Source organism: Ictalurus furcatus, chromosome 16 (genome assembly GCF_023375685.1).
Source record: "Ictalurus furcatus strain D&B chromosome 16, Billie_1.0, whole genome shotgun sequence".
Lineage (NCBI taxonomy): Eukaryota > Metazoa > Chordata > Actinopteri > Siluriformes > Ictaluridae > Ictalurus > Ictalurus furcatus.
In genome coordinates, this window is record NC_071270.1 from 1,314,512 (window position 1) to 1,333,587 (window position 19,076).

Genomic DNA, 19,076 nt, shown 5'->3' on the forward strand with positions numbered 1-19,076 from the left:
CGTATCTTCAGAACACCGACCGACTCCACTGTTACTCACAGCAGGCGAGGTACGCTCTCAGAGGTGGTTTTTTGTTCAAAAAAAATCCAGCACTACTTTTTTTAAAACAATTTTTTTTTGCATATAATATATATATATCCTTGTGTTTCAGGCGTGTCATTTTTCTATCCGTATTTGGGACTGAAGCTACAATTACCCAGCATGCTTTGGAAGATCATAAACAGTACTTTGACAAAGCCAACAAACACATACATTTAAAAAAAAAAAGACCAAATTTGAGTCCCGATGCACGGGGTGTCTGAAAAAAGTCAGGAAGCAACGAGAGTAAAACGACACACAGGTTTAGATTTATTTATTTATTTATATCCGTGTGTTCTCACTGATGCCCCGTGTCGTGCTTTTGCGGATTTTGGTCGACATTTTCCGGGACTTTTCAGACACCCCGTATATATATATATATATATATATATATATATATATATATATATATATATATATATTTCTCTCTCTGTTCTTTAGCGCCTCGAGGAGCGTCCGCGTGGGTAAAGGACCGCAGGGTATCGTGTCCGGAACTGATCATTATAGGGACGGTACGTTGTACGTAGTGGAGTGTATTAAGGCGAATGTGAATGATGCATGCCCCTGTTCTGTGCTCAAAATGGCAGCGATAACGTGAAACACAAGCATATATATAAATATACATATAAAACATGTCTTCAAGTTCTGATATCTGCCGTACACATTTCGTGAAATGGAAGGACAGGAAGAATATAACAATAGATTGGGGGTGGGGTTTTTTTCAACCTTTTTCATCGAGCATATCTTACCTTTCATTGAAAATGAAATAAACAGCATTAAATAAAATAAAATAAAATAAAAAAGCCAACAGAACCATAGTAGAAAGGCATGACATTAAATAAAAGACTGTGGGGGACGACGTGATGGCCCGAGGCTCTCTCTGGTGTACACCAGCAGGGGGCGCAACCTGTCCTGTGCTCTGCTGGCTGGGAGCTTTCACAGAAAGCAGAATGGGGCCGCTCTGAGCCTGTCGCTCGGCTTGGAGCGGACTCTCCGAAGTCTGTTGGAGCGGTCTGAGCGTCCCTCACAGTTTAATGTCCTGCGACTCGGACATTTTGGCCAGAGTTTTCTTTACCCTTAGGGCGGTGAGGCGGGAGCCTGGGTTGTGTGCCCAGCATTCGCTCATCAGCTTGCCCATCTGCCTCAGGCACTACACACACACACACACACCCCGAATAAACATTTCAATGCTTCACTTTGACAGTTTAATAATTAATCTCTAAGCTTGCACACCTGCTGTTTCATGCACATCTGTATAGTAGAGGTATGCTGGATCAGGACCGAGACCGCATTTATAAAACATGAATATGAGGCATACATCAATGTAACATCAAATCCACTGATTAAGATTATTTGATGACCCTGAGCTAAAAATAATAATAATAATAATAATAATAATAATAATAATAATTTCTAAGCCTGCTTGTAATGTTTGCGACTCGTCTGTGGGCTTCCTTCATGCACCGCACATAATACGAGGCTATAATTCACTTAATTATAATTATAATTGAGGATAGCAGAGGACAGGGACGTCGCTTGTATAATAATTACCTCGTCGCTGGTCCAGCGGTTGGCAAAAGAGGGCCGCTGTCTCTTTATACACACCACTTCTCTCATATCCTCATAGGACGGGTCTGTGGGTACCTGGTCATGGTAAGGCAACTGATACTCCTCCACGATTCCTATACAAATCACACAGACATTTAACACCGAGACCGAAGATCGCAACACTACACCACAGTGAGTCGTGTATGGTTTATTAAAGCGCGTTCACCTAGGGCTGGACGCTACAGCCTAATCGTTTCTACCTAATAATATTTCAGATGATCATTTTGACATTAGTGACGAAATCATCATCATCATCATCATCGGAATATTTGCAATATGGAGTAATATTCGTTTGCACATCACCGACCTCCTGACACACATCTCCTGGCGATCTCCCACAGGATCAGGCCGAAGCTGTACATGTCAGCCATGATGTAGGACTGAAAGTGGTTGCGGTTCAGGGTTTCGTCCAGTACCTCTGGGGGCATGTAGCGCTTGGTGCCCACGCGTGTGTTAGGAGGAATGTCCACCTCGTTGGTGTCACTGTGAAAACAGAGGAGACGAGTGTTCGATTCAGGTAACAGGATAAATGCCTTGTCGAACAATATCATAAGGTTAAATGATCTAATTTTTAAACAAACCATCTCTTTTGTCTTTTTTTCGTTTGTAAAATAGCAGAAATAGTCTGTATTTACGTACAGATTAAGTTTAAAGTAGAACTTCCAGCTCTTTTTCAGAAGTCTAACGTCATACCAAACTGCAGTAAGGGAAAGATCTTGCCTTCCTCCATTACGTCACAGCTTTCAGCAACTGTGTAAAGTTTTTATCTATTTATTTATTTTAGAAAGTGTCTTAACCAACACAGCTGATGAACTGGATGTACCTTTTATCTAAAATGATTTTGGCATCTTGCATCCATGATAAAAAACTGAGTTACTTGCAGTGTGTTTTAGTTTGTGTAATATTTTCATAACTGTACTATGGTTGTAAAAAAAATACAATAAAAAATGAATAAATAAATAAATAAATAAATAAATAAATAAAAGCAGCTAGAAGGACATTTAGAGTTATGAAAATGACAGAAAAATGACTCATGGAAATTAAAGCTGCGCTCCACTGCACTTTGTTGTTTTTTTTTTTTCTTTCATTCACATATTTCCTCATGGCGAAGTAATGCGTTTCCTCACTGTCCCGTCGACTCAGAACCGATTTTCCTTGAAGTCGTGTACCTGATGAACTTGACGGCTAGGCCGAGGTCGGCGATGCAGCACGTGCCGTTCTTCTTCACCAGAATGTTCTTACTCTTGAGGTCACGGTGCGCGATGGCCGGTTTGCCCTGTGTGCCGAAGATCTCGGTGTGCAGGTGGCAGAGCCCTGAGACGGCCGAGTACGCCAGGCGCAGCAGTGCCCGCGTATCCAGCGTGGTGGATTTGAGGTAGTCGTAGAGAGAGCCGCTCTCGTGGTAGTCCGTGATCAGGTACAGCTGCGTCCATGAACCTGTTCCCTTTATATCTGCCGCGATGAAGCCTGAGGAACAGAGGTACGGGATTTCATACGCTATATCTCCTTATGATCTTCAACGTAGTTATGTAAAGCTCGGGTCTAATTAGAAGCTACTTAGAAACATCCCAACTATGACGACCTACTTTACCTAGTATATTCTCATGCCTCATGAGGACGGTCTGGTAAATCTCGGTCTCTCGGAACCAGCTGGCCTCCTCAGTGGTGAAGAACACCTTGACAGCCACCCTCTCACCTCTCCAGCGGCCCATCCACACCTCCCCGTAGCGTCCCTTTCCGATCTGTTTCACCATCTGGATCTGCTTAGCTATGGTGCGCTGCACCTGCAGAGCCGAGAACAAGCCGAGTCTTACAGCTGAGCGGTGGATTAAACTCAATTAGCAGCTATCATCTTAGGCAACATGGCGCCGATTTTACCGCGCTCGAAACTGCAGTGGAATCGTATAATAAAGCCTACGATAACCATACAACCCGACATCACGGTCTTTTAAATATACATGTATATGTATAAAATGGTGAAACGCTGCAAATGTAATTTCATCTGGAATCTTTTGTGATATCATCATCTATATCTGTATGTGGACTAATTGGTATATTGATAAAAGCACGTAATAAACAGAATGGAGCCAACTGACTTCAGGTGCAGTTCTAGTCTCTCACCAGCAGGGGGAGTCCCGAGCCACTGCCTGAACTCTGAGACTGCTCGATCAGGTCCTTCAGAGACTCTCCTGGAGGGATGTAGGTCTCATCCTGCTCCAGACCGATAGTATAGCGGGGCCTCAGCTCCTGACGCTTGTACCTAGAGTACACAGCGAACACATGCGCCGTCCTTGAGATTTCATGTCTGCTTTACTTATTACCGGTATTTATCAAAGTATTAATGACTGTCCAAATGTACAAGAGTTATGTCCTATGTTTTATTGATTCGATTTTATTCATAAATGTTTAAATGTGCTGGGGTTTTGTTTTTTTTTTGTTGGACGTTTTAAATATAAACTTTTTGGTTAAATATGAAATGGACTCGTTTTTATATCCTCTAAAATGGGTGGAGAATAGTCTAGAAATGCTCGATTGATCGATCGATCACTCTAATTACACTTTAGCATGATCGATCAGTCTTATATCTAACTTCCAAACTGCCTCTGCCTTTAATAAAGCACTCAAACCAGGCATTAAAAAAAAACAACAACAACAGTGTATTGTAAAAGATTTGCATTCAATGGATGTAAACACAGTGTCCTTCTCCTTATTACTACTTCTGACGGGAATTTACCTGAAGTAACAGAACACAATGATAAAGATGAGGATGATGCTGCACACTGCCACAGAGATGAACAGAGCCATCTGGTGGATGCTGTTGTCCACGTAATCTGCGGAGGCGTGAGGGATGGGGTGGAGAAAAAAAAAAGAAAAAAGAAAAAAAGAAGAAGCTTTTTTAGTCACTCTAGACATTCATGCCGACTTCATTATCCTATTCTATTCTTATGCGAGAGCTCGGTTTTGTGTGTAGGTGGGTGTACGTGTGCGCTCGTGCAGAACGTGAGGACTGGAAACCGAGTCGTGATCGATCACATCCCCTTCCTGCAGCAGTGTGATCAGGTTTCTACCTGACGACACCAGTGAAGCCCCAAGGTTCTGCTCTCTGGGACTCTAGCCTTACTGCCAAGCTCCTGCCTGTCAGGGGTGCAAGCGGACCCCGTCCACACGCACACACACAATACACAAAAATACACGCGCTCTCGACTCTCATACACACACACACACACACACACACACAGGCACACAATGCAACACACTGATGCACATCTCTGCACCATCATCTCTGCGTGCATGGTGGAGAAGCTCCTTCTACTACTTCTGCTTCATCGCAGGAAGGAAGCTGTCCTTTCTAACTCGGATTAATTTGTTCCCCGTGTCTCCAGTGTCATCATTACAGAAATAGTGCACCCTTGTTCTCGCATACACACACACACACACACACACACAGCCACCCTACCCCTCCACACACACAGTCAGAAAGTGAGAGCCGGGATGTCTCGCAGTGTGATAGATGGACAGATAGCTGCTTGGTGCTGAGGTTGGAAACCCAAGCGCTCCCTGGAGCCTGGCTGTCCTTTTCATTACAGAGTGAAAGAACAAGCAAAGACGAACGACTCTGGTTCATCTGCCACCCCTCCCACCGTGCGCTCCACTCGTCACGGCCTAAAACGTGCGGTTTGTAACAGTTTAACCTGTCACGAACCATCAGGCAGGAGCAGGACATCAGCACACGCAGTCGCTGAGACACACAGGAACGGGAGCGGGTTTCAACGTCTCCGATGGAGTGTGTGTGTGTGTGTGTGTGTGTGTGTGTGTGTGTGTGTGTGTGTGTAGTGTAGATATGTCTTGTTACTCTGATATTGTTGTATTGCTCAGTACAATTTGGGATCACATAAGTAACGAGAGAAGCCCAGCTTTTGATGAGCTTGGCGAGATGTTATCTTAAATGTTGTGCTTCTCTCTTTCCCAAATGGCGCACTTGCGGTCTCGCGGTCCATATTTGCGCGTGCCTCCGAGATCCACAAGGCCGTAGGGTGTCCCATTTCTTATCGTGGGGCTCAAAAGGTGCTTAAGATGTCCTCTATATGCCCTTAACGATCCTTTCGCATTCCCAGCATTGCTCTCTGATAATCATCATTAGCTGATGGATACAACATTAACGCCAGCTATAGAGAATAGGATTTTTTTTTTTTTTTTTTTAAATATCCTTAAAATCTTTTTATCGAACTTATTCTGAAGAAAGACTCTGCTTCTCCGAGTGGAAAATTACAGCCGTTTCTGTGTTATAACTACAGTGCGAGTTTGTGACGCAGGTATCATGTACCGGAATGACGCTAAGCCTACTGTCCCGAACGCTCAGTTTTACAGTCTCGCGCCCTCGAGCGTTCACCTGCATCTCTACGACGTCACCGAAGGACACAAAGGACTCAGGGTGCCATTTGGGACGGGAGCTTAGAAGGTCTGATTACAGCGGTTACGCTATTTTACGGAGCCTTACTAGGCGTGTTGATCGGAGGCAGGGTTGGGTGAAGGTCTCGGTTGCAGTAGTCCTGGTCAGTACAGCACTCCAGCGCCCTCCTCAAACGAGAGTTCCCCGTATCCTGAAGAGCAAAAAACAAAAACAAAAAAAAAAAAGGGATTTGTTTATTGATTTTAAAGAAACGAGATACAATAAACAAAAACAAAATAAAATTCTGGACTAAGCGCCAGAATAAAAATCTGCAAAAGAGCTTCCTCACCCTGCACTGAAACTCAGAGCCCACCAATCCCAAACAGCCTGAGGTGAGCGTCGGGGGGCCGCCCTCTTCCTCCTCCACCATGGTGAAGCAGTAGCCATCAGTTCTGTAAACAGCAGCACCATTTAAACCATCATCATCGCCGGTATCAAAACCGCCAGAGCTGGTCCGAGCTACTGAAATCTGCGGTACAGCTCCGGGAATGGCGAGAGAACCGAATTAAATTTAGCGTGTGCAGACTGTGGAACCCTGATGGGCGTGGATGAAATATCAGTGAAAATATCTTGAATCTAATCTAATGAATCTAGTATTTCCTATTATAAGATAGCGATAAAGTGAATATGCGATAACTAGACCTATTTCTTGTGCTTCATCCATTTTTACATTAATTATATAAATAAACAAATTGAAATAAAACAGAGTGAGCAGTGGGATATGGATCTAACCCGACACCTGCAGGCTGCGACAGTAACTCTACTGTACTGGGAAACGGACAGGTGCGGGTCTGACCTGCAGGTGTTGTTGACGGAGTCCTCTGGACAGTGGTGGTAACAGTGGCACCACAGTGTCCTCTCAGGCAGCACGGGCACTGAGCTCCTACTGTCCTCCTTTCGGCTATCCAGCGTCACCTTCCCAGAATTCCTCAACAGCATTGCGTCCAGCACGTTCGCTGCAGAGAGGAAAAGTTTGTGACGAGATCGATAAATCACATCAGGGTAATTAGTGTGTTGTGTTCACACTGTAAATTAAGCTTTCATGTGTGTGTGTGTGCGTGTGTGTGGTGGCAGAAACTCAGACAGTGCTGCTGTGTATATAAAAGTCAGAGCTGTGCTCTGTGTACGGTACCTGCCCCGAATAGGAGCACACGATCATGAAGAAAGGCCTTTTTGTGCTCCACATGAACAGTGTGTGTGTGTGTGTGTGTGGTATCTCTGTACCCTGCTTCTATTCTAAAGTGCTACTTTATATAGCACCTCTACAGTCCACAATTCCGGACACTTTGTTCAATAGACAGATTCGACGGTTAGTCGTTTTTATAACCGCAGCTTCAGGGAATACGAATGATCACGTCCATACAGTCGGGCATTTTAAATGGGGTTGCCTGAGTGCTACCTAGAGTCTAATGGAGTTTGGCTGTGCTAGAATAACAGACGGCTGAAGTGACCGCAGAGGAAAGCGAAAGCTCTGCTCGTATACGTTACACTCCGAATTATACAGCTGTCTGTATTGGATGGCTTTGGAGAGCGCAGATGTAACACGAAAAAAAAAAAAAAGAGGGAAAGGCAGGGACGATCGCCTTCGTAACAAGCTGTACTAGGATGTTGCGTGTGTGAGCTTCTAACCACAGACGTTTCAGTGTAAATCTATCACCAAAAAAAAACAAAAAAAAAAACCCCAAAAAACAAAACACCATGTTGCCGTTTTGGAAGATAAACATTTGCGAGTGAATCAGAGTGTTAAACAGCATGAAAGATAATCCGAGCAGCAATAATTATGTCTGGCTGTCCGAGCAGACATAACAACCTAAAATAGATTTTCTATCGCCGTGTATATATTAGCCCGAATGTGCAGTGTAAGGAAGCGCCGTAATTATAGTTTGTTGATAGAGGTTGCGTATAAATAGACTCAGCAAGTGGCTCGACACCTCTCGAAGGACCTCAGGTTGGATGACAGCGTAGTAAAACGATTGATCGAAAGATCGAACCGCACGTGTCTGGGTGTGAGGAGTCACTGCAGGCCACAGGCATACCCCCAGACTGCTATTCACACTCACTTATTGTAGAGCATAAATCAGACGGCGTGGCTGAAACGAAGCCAGCATTGATCCACTGCCTCTCAGCAGCGCTCAGACACAGTCGTTTATTTCACCATTACACTGCGCGCAAACACAACTGCCACTACTTTACCCTGGGATACAGAGAATACAGAATACACACACGACTAATACCGACTCCTGAACGAATAACGGCAAAAATAAATAAATGCAAGATGCTTTGGTCTCCCGAATGTAATGCTCATCCTTGGCACTCTTAAGGCGAAACGGCAGAAATGCATGTAAGAAAGAAAGAAAAAAAGATGACATAATTACAGAAATTATATCATTAAAACTTTCCAGTCAAACAGCCAGCCTGTAAATCTTCTTACATTTCCTACTGCAAAATTATTCACTACCCTAAGGAAAAATAACAACGAATGCAAACACATTGCCATGTTTAGTGGTTAGCACGTTCGCCTCGCGCCTCCAGGGTCGGGGGTTCGGTTCCCACCGTGGCCCTGTGTGTGCGGAGTTCTCCCCGTGCTGCGGGGGTTTCCTTCGGGTACTCCGGTTTCCTCCCCCAGTCCAAAGACATGCATGGTAGGCTGATTGGCGTGTCTAAAGTGTCCGTAGTGTATGAATGGGTGTGTGAGTGTGTGTGTGATTGTGCCCTGTGATGGATCCAGCGTGTACCCCGCCTTGTCCCCGATGCTCCCTGGGATAGGCTCCAGGTTCCCCCGTGACCCTAAAAAGGATAAGCGGTATAGAAGATGGATGGATGGATGAACATTGCCATGTTTGGGGGAAAAAAAAAAATTAAATTAAAAAAAGAAAGTTGAACCGTTTCCTTTTTCGTTTCGTGGGTAGGTTTTGAACCGTCCGTTTCATCACAAAAGAGACGGCTCTTGCGGTTAACATAAAATACTGCTAAAAAAAACAACACAATCTCAAAGCTTCAGAAGTGTGAAGACACCTAAGCGAGAGATGGCGCTTTCCAAGACGTTTTAGCACAAAACCTGGTTGCCTCTGCAAGGAGGTTATACTGTAAATTGGCCACAAATGTAACCGTTTCAATAGGAAGATGACCCCAGAATCAACACAAACTGCTGTAGGAACACAAACGTTATTGTTCTGTAATAGCCTGTGGCCTGAAGTGAAGAAAGCAAATCCATCTGCGAGAATGTACGAATATAAAAGAGCTTGAAAAATCGCCTTCATGCATCTCCAAACCTGTTGCTGAGCCTTTTAAATATGATCGCAGCTCCAATATTTTTGGAAACGATTGACAGAGTTTGCACTACTGATTATGAAGACATTTTAGTTAAAAATATCACACTTGCTGTTGATTTTCTATATCCGTAATGTACCGGTCATTTGATTGGACTCTCGACTGTGCTATGAGTGTCCTGCGTTGCTCACGACAAACAGTGTGTGAGGCTTTTGGCAAGCGTACACCCTGACCATCCATCGGGTAAATCAGCCATCATGGCTCGAACACCTTCATCATGCTTTTGAAACGCTCCCCACTCTAATAGACGGTTGCGGTGCACGGAGCGTGCATTAGGCAGAACAGCTTGTTAGTGTTGAGAGTGGGCGAGTAATTTGTAAATGAGTCAGGCGCTGGCACCACACTGGCTGGTGTGTATCTTTAAAGAGAACACTCCGTGTGTGTCGTGCTGATACGCGAGGCGGTGTGGAGATACACGGCCAGATGGCGCAGATCTCGACTGTTGCGATCCCGGTGTCTTTCATGCGGGTGAACGCTGCCACGAAGACTGTACGAGACAGCGTACAATTGGTTCAAAGTACGGTTAGATGGATTGAAAGTTCTGATAGAAAATGTAAAGAAATTATATATATATATGTGTATTTAAAAGAAAAAAAAAAACACGAGTTAAATGCAATATAACTCTACATCCTTAACATGCTGTTTATTCTGTCATTTTCCTCCATTAAGACCTCACACAGCCCCTTCACGCATCATGTAAACCCGCCTCTCTACATTTACTTAGCTTGTGATCGATGGTTGCTGGTGTTTTCACCGGGAGACGGGGTTAGGTGCTGATCTCTGGCCTGGTTCCCTATTCAGAGGCCGGGAAAAGGGAAAAGGGAAGGACCATAGAGAGGGTGTGGTTAGATTTCTAGCCCTACAGGCAGGCCTGCCCGGAACTGAGCCATTAATAACACCCGCACTGTCAGGAAGGCCTTTTAAAGACCTTAGAAGATGTAAACACAGCAGGGGCCTCACAAAGGCTTCGGCTCCACCGTCTTACTCCAGCACCTTCGACGGAGGAGGGCCCTTCGTTCTCTTTCTCTCAATCGCTCACTCGGTCTCGTTCCGTCATAAAAATCAATCCAGTGATTCATTTGTGAATTCAATCAGATTGCGTAAAAAAAAAAAGTTTTTTTTTTTTTAAAAATGATAAACGCATTCTGTTGTCAGATCTGCAAATTCAGATCAAAATATGACCTCGTAGTCTGTTCTCTTATTGAATTATTTCATAATCCTTGGAAATTAATTGAATCATCCTTCATTTCTTATTGAGAGAAAGAGAGAGAGAGAAGGAGAGAGAGAGAGAGAGAGAGAGAGAGAAGGAGAGAGAGAGAGAGGTCATGCTCTGGGCACGAACACACAGGGCTGTCCCTCAGGGCTGGAGGAGGATCTGTACCATTAGTCTTGTGGTTAATCGACGTACCAAGGCAACGCCACTTCCACCACAAAACGACTTTGCACACACACTGATGAGCTTTTTAAGTTGCTCTGTGGGTAAAGCGCTTCACTCGGTCTTTGTACGGGTCTTCGTGGGGACTTAAAGCGTGCCTAATGTATCGCTGGACTTACCCAACAAAGTAAAAAATAAATAAATTTAAAAAATGGAAAGAAAAAAAAAAAAAAGGACATGTTTGCCTGCGAATAAACAAATCATGTCTATAATATAAAAGATGGTTTCTATTATTTACATCACATTCAGGCTCAGCTCGACCCGAGCTGGGTCACATTCCCGCCGTCTCTTCCTTACAGATTAGATTAGTGTATTGCCATGAAGCTTAGATTGCTAATAACGGAGATGAATATAAAGCAGACCAGAGGTTTTAAAACGAATGTAAACTAGAACGCAGAGGTTAATAGGTTAATCCACCATACGGCCCGAAAGAAAACCGAACAAAAGGGAGAAACCTGAGGTAAAACAAGCCAGGAAGCCAGGATCGCAGAAAAGCCACTGATTAGCTGCAGAACACAATGAATAGTGGACAGATTGCACCCAAGGCCAAGGTTTCATATTCAGAGCACCAAAGCACTTTCGATCTGTCCATCAGCTCGTCGCGCTCTCGTAACACACACACACACACACACACACACACACACAACTTTAAAAAAAAAAAAAAAAAAAAAAAAACCTGCTGAGATCAGCGATGACATCCAGGCAAGGTTGGACAGAAACCTGACTCACAGGCGGAACACACAAACTCACAAAAGAAACACACACAGACTGATGTGGTACACGCACACAACGCGGCACTACATCAACGAAACATGGGCATGAATCTTTCTGACAACATGTGGCGGATCATATCACCGCGTATCCGCGAACGGCGTCGGTGTAACGCTAACGCGCACCAACACTGCACATATCTGAGATTTGAGCTGGAAAAAGAAATAAAGCAAAACAATAAAACATTCTTGCCAAATTGAATAGCACGTGTGAATCGTATCATCTGGAACACATGAGTCCGGAGGACAGATTTTCCAGGTGGTGAGAGTAAATCTCATTCTTCTGAAGAGTTCTGAGCCGAACGGCTTCACCTCGGATCACGCGTCCATCCATCACCCGTCCCGTCACCCATCCCCCGCTCGCTCCCCTTATTCACTTCAAAAGCATTCGCCACGCCGCCAACAAACGGGGGCTAAATCCTGAGATGGCGTGACAAACCGGAGAGCTCTTATCCATCTTCCTTGTCTGCTCCAACCCCGGGCCACTGTCCCGCTCTCTCTACTCACAGCGATGAGGTTTCACGGGTGTGGGACTCTGTGATGATGAAGAGAGCCACTAATCTGTTCCGCATTCACTTACATTTGTCCGACTCAAACGCGTTCATGGCGAGACGGGATCCCCTAGTGCCCGTGACCAATGGCTGAAGGATTCGTGGGGGTTCATATCAAGGGAGAGTTTCAAAAGGCATGCAAATAAATAAATAAATAAATAAATAAATAAATAATTCACTAGTCTATCTAGTCCTGTGGGACGCAAAGACTTTTTTCTCGCTGTAGCACATCTGATCCAACTCGAGAAAGACGTGATAATTGTGTGGAGAGTGAAGAGAATGGCCACACGTGTGCTCGGGCACGTCTCGTTCCCGATCGCGTTAGCTAGTTGATTTTAAATAAGAGTCTGAAACACTCTGAACGGAGAATTGGAGAAAATATGAGCTAGCTAAATCGGTGAACTACTTTTCAAAGCCACCACCAGGCGATGGAGTAGAGCCGCTAAAGCAGCACGGAAAACGCAAGCCTAGCGGATGACGTTGACGTGGAGTATGAAAAGCTTTCGTGGACACGAATATATCCGTGTTCTGATGGACATCTTTCACCCATCTTCATCTTGTCGTGTCTAAACAAAATCATCCTACTGTAGGCTTGGTCTTCTAACCAGGTGCTTCTTAAAACATCCTGTAACCTGTATCTCTTTAAACCTAAACGTACACGCACACACATCGAACTACTACAGCCCTCAAGCCTACCGACGCTGCCTACAATCGTTCACATCGCCAACTCGTCTGACGACGTACCAGCTCCATGAGTCATGGAACGGAAACACCTAGCATGTGGTTTCGCTTTATTTCTGGCAGTGCGAATAACATTAATCGCACTATTTGCATGGAAAGTAGTCGGCTCGTTCATCTCGGACACCTGTACCCGTTTAGACCTGTACTGACTGCGGTGAGACAGAATCCCGGCGCACTTTGCATCTCAGTAAAATAATCCACAGGACACGCTTCCATTTCCCATTCAGAGCGAAACCGGACGAGCAGGAGCGCGTTATCGAGGGGGAGCAGCTGCAGCCGGAGGGGAGGACTTGAAAAGGCCAGGGTCATCGCACCCCCGCCGGTTGTAAGCTCATTTACCTGAAAAAAAATACCCCACCTGTGCCATCTGATTGCACTTCAAAAGCATTTGCAAAAGTCCATCTGATAAAGCACGGCCTTTCTAATTTGGAACGGAGCTGGATAAAGCAGTGTTCTCTCCTCAAAAGGTCACAAAGGGAGCAGGTGGTTTGGTTTTTTTCGGCGATGCGGACCGATAACTCTTGATCCTTGGATTCCTCAGCACGCCGGATCATTTCCTGCTCTTTATTCGCCTCCCAAAACAAAACGGACCTTGTGTCGGAAAACATATCCCAGCACATTTTGAACATCTACCGACTGCCAAGGGGTCGAGGTGATAAGAAAACCACGCTGGAGGACTACGTGGTGAGGCGAATGAAGTTCTCATGGGAAACGAACCTTTTATTATCGTTTAACGCAGCTCCAGCGGTAGCAAAATATATTAGCGTGCTCACACTAACGTCACTGTTTCTATAGTAACGACTCATTCCTCATTCAGGGACTTTCACGCTAATAACGCTCGAGACGAATGACGTCGACGTCTCAGTGACACGGTCAGTCTTTCTACAACGAGTCGTTTACTTAACATTAACGGAAGGAGTCTCCGGTGTCAGAGCTTTGTAACAGCCAGCGATGTTTTCCGACACAGAGGACTTTCCAAGTTCTCGGTAACGCGACGGTTTGTTTGTTTGGACACTTTCGACACAATTTATCGAGAGAAAAGCAGCTGCTGTAACGTAAGTGACGTGTCACATCGTGTCTCGAGAGATAAAGACGAACACCTCATGTCACCTCATGTGGTGTGGTGTTCCAGGATAATAATCTACTTCCAGAGGGAAACGGTGACTCGACTGGAACTACTTTACGTCAGCTGGGTCGTATCACGCCATCGGGGATTACTGTCCTCTAACGGCACACCTTGTCACGTTTTAAACCAGTGGTTCCCGATACCCGATTCGACGCGTTAAGCTAACCGAGAAGCGTGAACTGGGTTTAATAGAGTTATAGTAGAGAAAACGCCAAAATTCGAGATTTCTTCCTCAGCGAACCCTCCCTACTTCGTTTGGCTGTAGTTACGGAATAATACTACGCTTTGCAGCAGGAATTGATCGGAGATATCCGAGCTAGCGATATTCTACACGCGTGTTCGGCTCCTCACGTGACGGTAAAAAATAATCGTCGTCCCGTTATAGCGTACTGGGACAGGAGCATGTGATGAGGCGTGTGACGGCGGCTGACCGGTGACTCCTCCCTGTCCTCCCTCGCATTGTCTTCCACACCATGTTTAGACACAGAAAGGGCCATGCTGGACGCTTCTCCCTCTCTCGCTCTTTCCGTCGACATTTCTCTCTCACGCACAAACACAGTCGGTCACACAATGCCAGAGGGATCCCGGATAAAGCCTCTCGTTTCATGAAGTGCCAGAGTCGGCGTCCACCTGTTCCTCGTCCGTCATGTGCGCAAGTGTGAGAGGGAGCGTCGTACGGGAAAGACTGGGCCGCTCTCGCTTGAATAGCACACATGACAAGTTGCCCCCCACCCACCCACCCACCCACCCAACACTTTAGAAGCAAATGTTATTTCCTTCATGGTGTGTTCACGTATACTCCTGTACAAACGTTTATATACTTTAGAGCTTCGCAGTTTATACAATTTCGCCATTTGTTACTGGGTGGTAATTAGGCCCACTTGCTTTTTCTTGGCAGGTTCAACAAACAAATCAAACCGAACAAATGTGCCCAGACCACCTACATCGTGCGCCTTCGTTCATACGCTACAGGCCACTTGTTGCCCTCTCAGGCACTTAATTATCTGACCGCTGTGTTAATGAGGGAGGAGTTCACCCTCGCTCCTTTTGTCCCTTCCCGAGCTTCGTGGCTTTCAACGTTCTCGTCTAGGCACAGGTGCAGGAGACCCACCGCTGGACAAAAAAAAAAAAAAACTCCATCTGAGCAGTGGATCGGGTTCTGTCTGGGGAAACCCGATCCACATCCTGTCAGGAAGTTGTCCAGCATAGCTGGACCACGGCTGCTGCTTCGCTTCTGTTCGCTTCTTCTATCACTCTCCTTTAGCCCATCTTTTCAACCATTCATTTCGTAGTAACGAACTCGTCAGCTTTATTTAAGTACAAAACAATGCCTGTGGGTTAACACTTCTACTACAGCTGAAAAGAGAAAAGAAAAAAGAAGAAGAAAAAAAAAGCTTTCAGGCTTTTCTCACACGTTACACACACACACACACACACACACACACACACACACACACACACACACACACACACACACGCACACAAAAAGGCTCATCCTGTTGGCAGAACCGCTTTAGCCTTGAAAACATCTGCAAAGTGAAGAAGGAGGGTGACGTGTTTCTCAATAATACCTCCGAAGATAAGCGCACATTGTATAAAAGAGGTAACTTATTGAAGGAAGAAGAAAGACTTGTTTCCATGGTGTTGCCACTTTGCACAACAAGTGGCGTAGAAATCAGTAGATATCTCAATCCTGCCTGCGAAGCTGAAACAATAATAAAAAAAAAAGACGTGGCACAACACAAACTTCACAGTGAGAGAGAGAGAAAGGAGCTGTCAGCGATTTCATACAAGATTTACATCTTATTTATTCCTTCCCTACACCCACGTCCATATGAGCGAATTACAGAAAAGTCGTTTCAATTATACTCGGACTCTAAGGCACGGTGATTTCTACATCTGAAGCTGTCACGGTGTCGGTATTGTAAGCGGTGGTGAGGTGACAGGATAATAAAGAAATCTCCTGGAAAAAATGATCTGATTTTTTTCTTTTCTTTTCTTTTCTTTTTAAAGGACTTTCCTGCTGGACGGACGGTCTCAAATAGATCATCTGCTTCCAGTTTTCTTCTAGTCTTAAGGTTTAGCTTTTTTCCTCCATGGGTGGCTAGATGCTTTGGAACGGACTTCCACAGAGCATCCAGCAAATCACATCCATTTCCCCGGAGCTCAAATGTACATGCATGGGTGATTTGGTAAAATAAATAAATTAATCGACACAAAATTATTCTGTGTGGTTAAAATTCAGTGGAGGGGAAAAAATCACCAGTCCAGGTGTGCGGGGTAAACAATTTACACATCGGTTTTCCTTTCAGTTCCCCAATACCATTTTATTTTATTTATTTATTTATTTATTTTTTACTTCACTCATTCAACAAACAGAGCAAGTCGCTATTTCCTATTCTAACCTTTCCTATTAAGAGGCTTAAGGAAACTTGTGGCTTATGCAAAACTGAGCTCGGATTCTAGCACGACACACGTCACGTCACGTCACGTCTTCACGTCACCGAGCGAAAATCGAGACGCTCGCTCGAATAAACTTGTTTACATGCAACAAGAGAACGTCCGGACTTTTTAAACTTCTTGTTGAGGACGCAATAACATGACGCTTCACCAGAGGATAGAGATAACGGCGCTGTAATAGAAAGTCGCTCGTACACATATTCAGGTACTTGGTATTTTTTAAAATTATTTTACATAAGTCATACTTTTATGCTAGGGACTTCAGCTTGAGTGTAAATTGCTACTGGTCAACACACTTTATTAAAAAAAATTTTATTCTTAGTGCAAGGTGACATAACTTATCATGGGCAACGATATTGCATCACTACATCCTGCAGTTCTAATATATATCTATGTATATAAATTCTCTCCCTCCATCACAGTCACTCACACATGCCCACGCACACATTTGCCTCCTTAAACTTCCTTAACCTGTCAGCGGGTCCAGAACGACGTTCCTGACACTCGCCACTACATACCTTTCCTATTAGTTTCAGCGGATCTTCTAAAGAATTCATCGTAGTTACATACGTAAGGTGAATGACGGTATACATGCTGGGACTTTAAGAGCGTAAAACAGCCTGTGTGATCTCCTCAAGGAGTTCTCAGCAAATTCCCATACTGAAGGACACGGTGAGATAAGAGCAGGCTGACATGACCTTGCTAGACTCACGCTGCTGAGGCTATGCCGTGATAAAACGACGCTTCTCGCGCCCGATGCATTCCCAGTCGCTCTGCGACAAGAGACTCGTAAGCGTGTCCAAACATTTACACGCATACGTGTGAAGATTAAACACTCGACACGCACGCGTCGTCATGTTCGTGACGCGGTCGCGTCGTCTCTGACAGCCACGGCAAACCGTGGATCTTCGCTAACACGATAGGAATTGAATCAATGCCTTATTACGAGTCGTCGGTTCAAAGGAAGGGCGAAAATATCGATACGTGTATTTATAAGCGACGTGGAGGCGAACGAAAATAAACGCTAAAAGGCGTCGCTTGTGGCACCTAAATAAATAAATAAATAAATAAATAAATAAATGCACACGCTATACTCACACGTACAGCATCCTGATATTTACATCCTAGTCTTGTAAAAAAATATATAAAATCTTTATATATTTTTTAAAATCTATTGTTCATACAATCTTTATTTATTTTGTGATATTTATGTTTAACATATTTAACGAGTGTAGTATTATGTAGAATTATGTAAAAAAAAATAAAAATAGATTTACAATAAATACAGAATCTTTTATACAACAACAGTCGTACTTTTATGAGCTGGTGTATTGTTAGATCTCAAAGCTTCCTCCTATGGAAAATAGTTGTGAATTAAGAAAACAGATGAGTGCGAGAGTGTGTGTGTGTGTTATGAGGGTAGATGCATGCATGTAGGAGAGGTGATTCAGACCCAGCAATCCAAATAAGACCGAGATCTAGCGTGAGTGATTCATCAAACAGGTCAAGAATGTATTTCAGAGCCTTCACTCCATTTGCTAAAGTCATCACCTCGAGCTCTTCACCACAGATGTGGAGCACGAATGTTAGCTGTTTGCTCTTTTCACTTATCTTGGATGTTCAGTCAAATACATTTTAGTCAAATTCACTCACAGTCATGATTACGGTACTGTACTGTAGCGTACGCCGTTAACCGTCAAGTGGACGGTCGCTGATGTGACGCAACAGACGGGTCAAAAAAAAAACCTAACAAATTCTCGTCTGCTCATCTTTTTACAAACGTGTTACGTACTTTACAGATCAGAGCGCCGGTATCGAGTTTGAGTCTAGTATTGATATGACGTGACATACCCTCGAGGACAGTGTGATCGGACCGATCTTGACCCCGGGTGATACGTCTCGTCGTCTTAAAAACCGAAGGAATCGAACTCTTAATATTTAACACGCTTTACACTTTGATCCGGTGAGTGGATGCGATCCTTTAATCGAGTACAGCGCAGGGCCACGTCGATAGCGCGAGCAGCTGAAAAGTTCCAGCCCGTATAAAAACTCCGCCAGCTGCGGGATATTTCTGAGGCTCTTACAAGACGCACGCTGGGCGCCAATTATTTTAGGTGTGTAAAGGGTGCATGTGTTGGTGTGTGTTCAACTGTGTTTGCGAGACGGAGGAGACAGACGGATTTATTTTTTTTTTTTTTACAGCTTGACGCCCAACTGTGTGCTTAACAAGTGTCTGACAGCTGATCGGTGTTCAAAGAGTTCACCGAATGCCACACGGGCACGTCAGACGATCCAAGAACACGGGGCTAGTGAATCCGTGCGGTCGAGCTTTAATATAATATAATATAATATAATATAATATAATCCGTGAGATCTGTATCGCAAACTTGGCGGCTCCAGCAATACGAGCTTCTGTTTGAATGCGAATAAAAAATAAAGAACAAAATAAAATAAAAGGCATGGAAGTCATCTGAGCAAGAAACTTCGTCTGGAAATTGCAGACGTCTATAAGATTTAGGGTCAGGCG

General features: G+C 44.4%; 1 protein-coding gene across 3 annotated transcripts in view; it reads right to left on the reverse strand.

Moving 5' to 3' along the window:
- Positions 1 to 504: 504 nt before the first annotated feature.
- bmpr1bb (bone morphogenetic protein receptor, type IBb) overlaps positions 505 to 19,076 on the reverse strand; it is a 66,027-nt gene continuing 47,455 nt past the window's right edge. Inside the window, exons 3-13 of one of the 3 annotated variants that reach the window (XM_053645346.1) lie at positions 6,933 to 7,092; positions 6,426 to 6,528; positions 6,185 to 6,287; positions 4,421 to 4,517; positions 3,808 to 3,946; positions 3,278 to 3,470; positions 2,856 to 3,153; positions 1,994 to 2,169; positions 1,630 to 1,760; positions 1,312 to 1,347; positions 505 to 1,228 (exon numbers count right to left, since the gene is read on the reverse strand). In XM_053645346.1, the coding sequence (XP_053501321.1) occupies positions 1,103 to 1,228; positions 1,312 to 1,347; positions 1,630 to 1,760; positions 1,994 to 2,169; positions 2,856 to 3,153; positions 3,278 to 3,470; positions 3,808 to 3,946; positions 4,421 to 4,517; positions 6,185 to 6,287; positions 6,426 to 6,528; positions 6,933 to 7,092 (1,562 nt within the window). In that variant the 3' untranslated portion in view covers positions 505 to 1,102. Of the gene's footprint in view, positions 1,229 to 1,311; positions 1,348 to 1,629; positions 1,761 to 1,993; positions 2,170 to 2,855; positions 3,154 to 3,277; positions 3,471 to 3,807; positions 3,947 to 4,420; positions 4,518 to 6,184; positions 6,529 to 6,932; positions 7,093 to 19,076 lie in introns of all 3 variants that reach the window. The other 2 variants (XM_053645347.1, XM_053645345.1) reach the window with 2 other exon arrangements.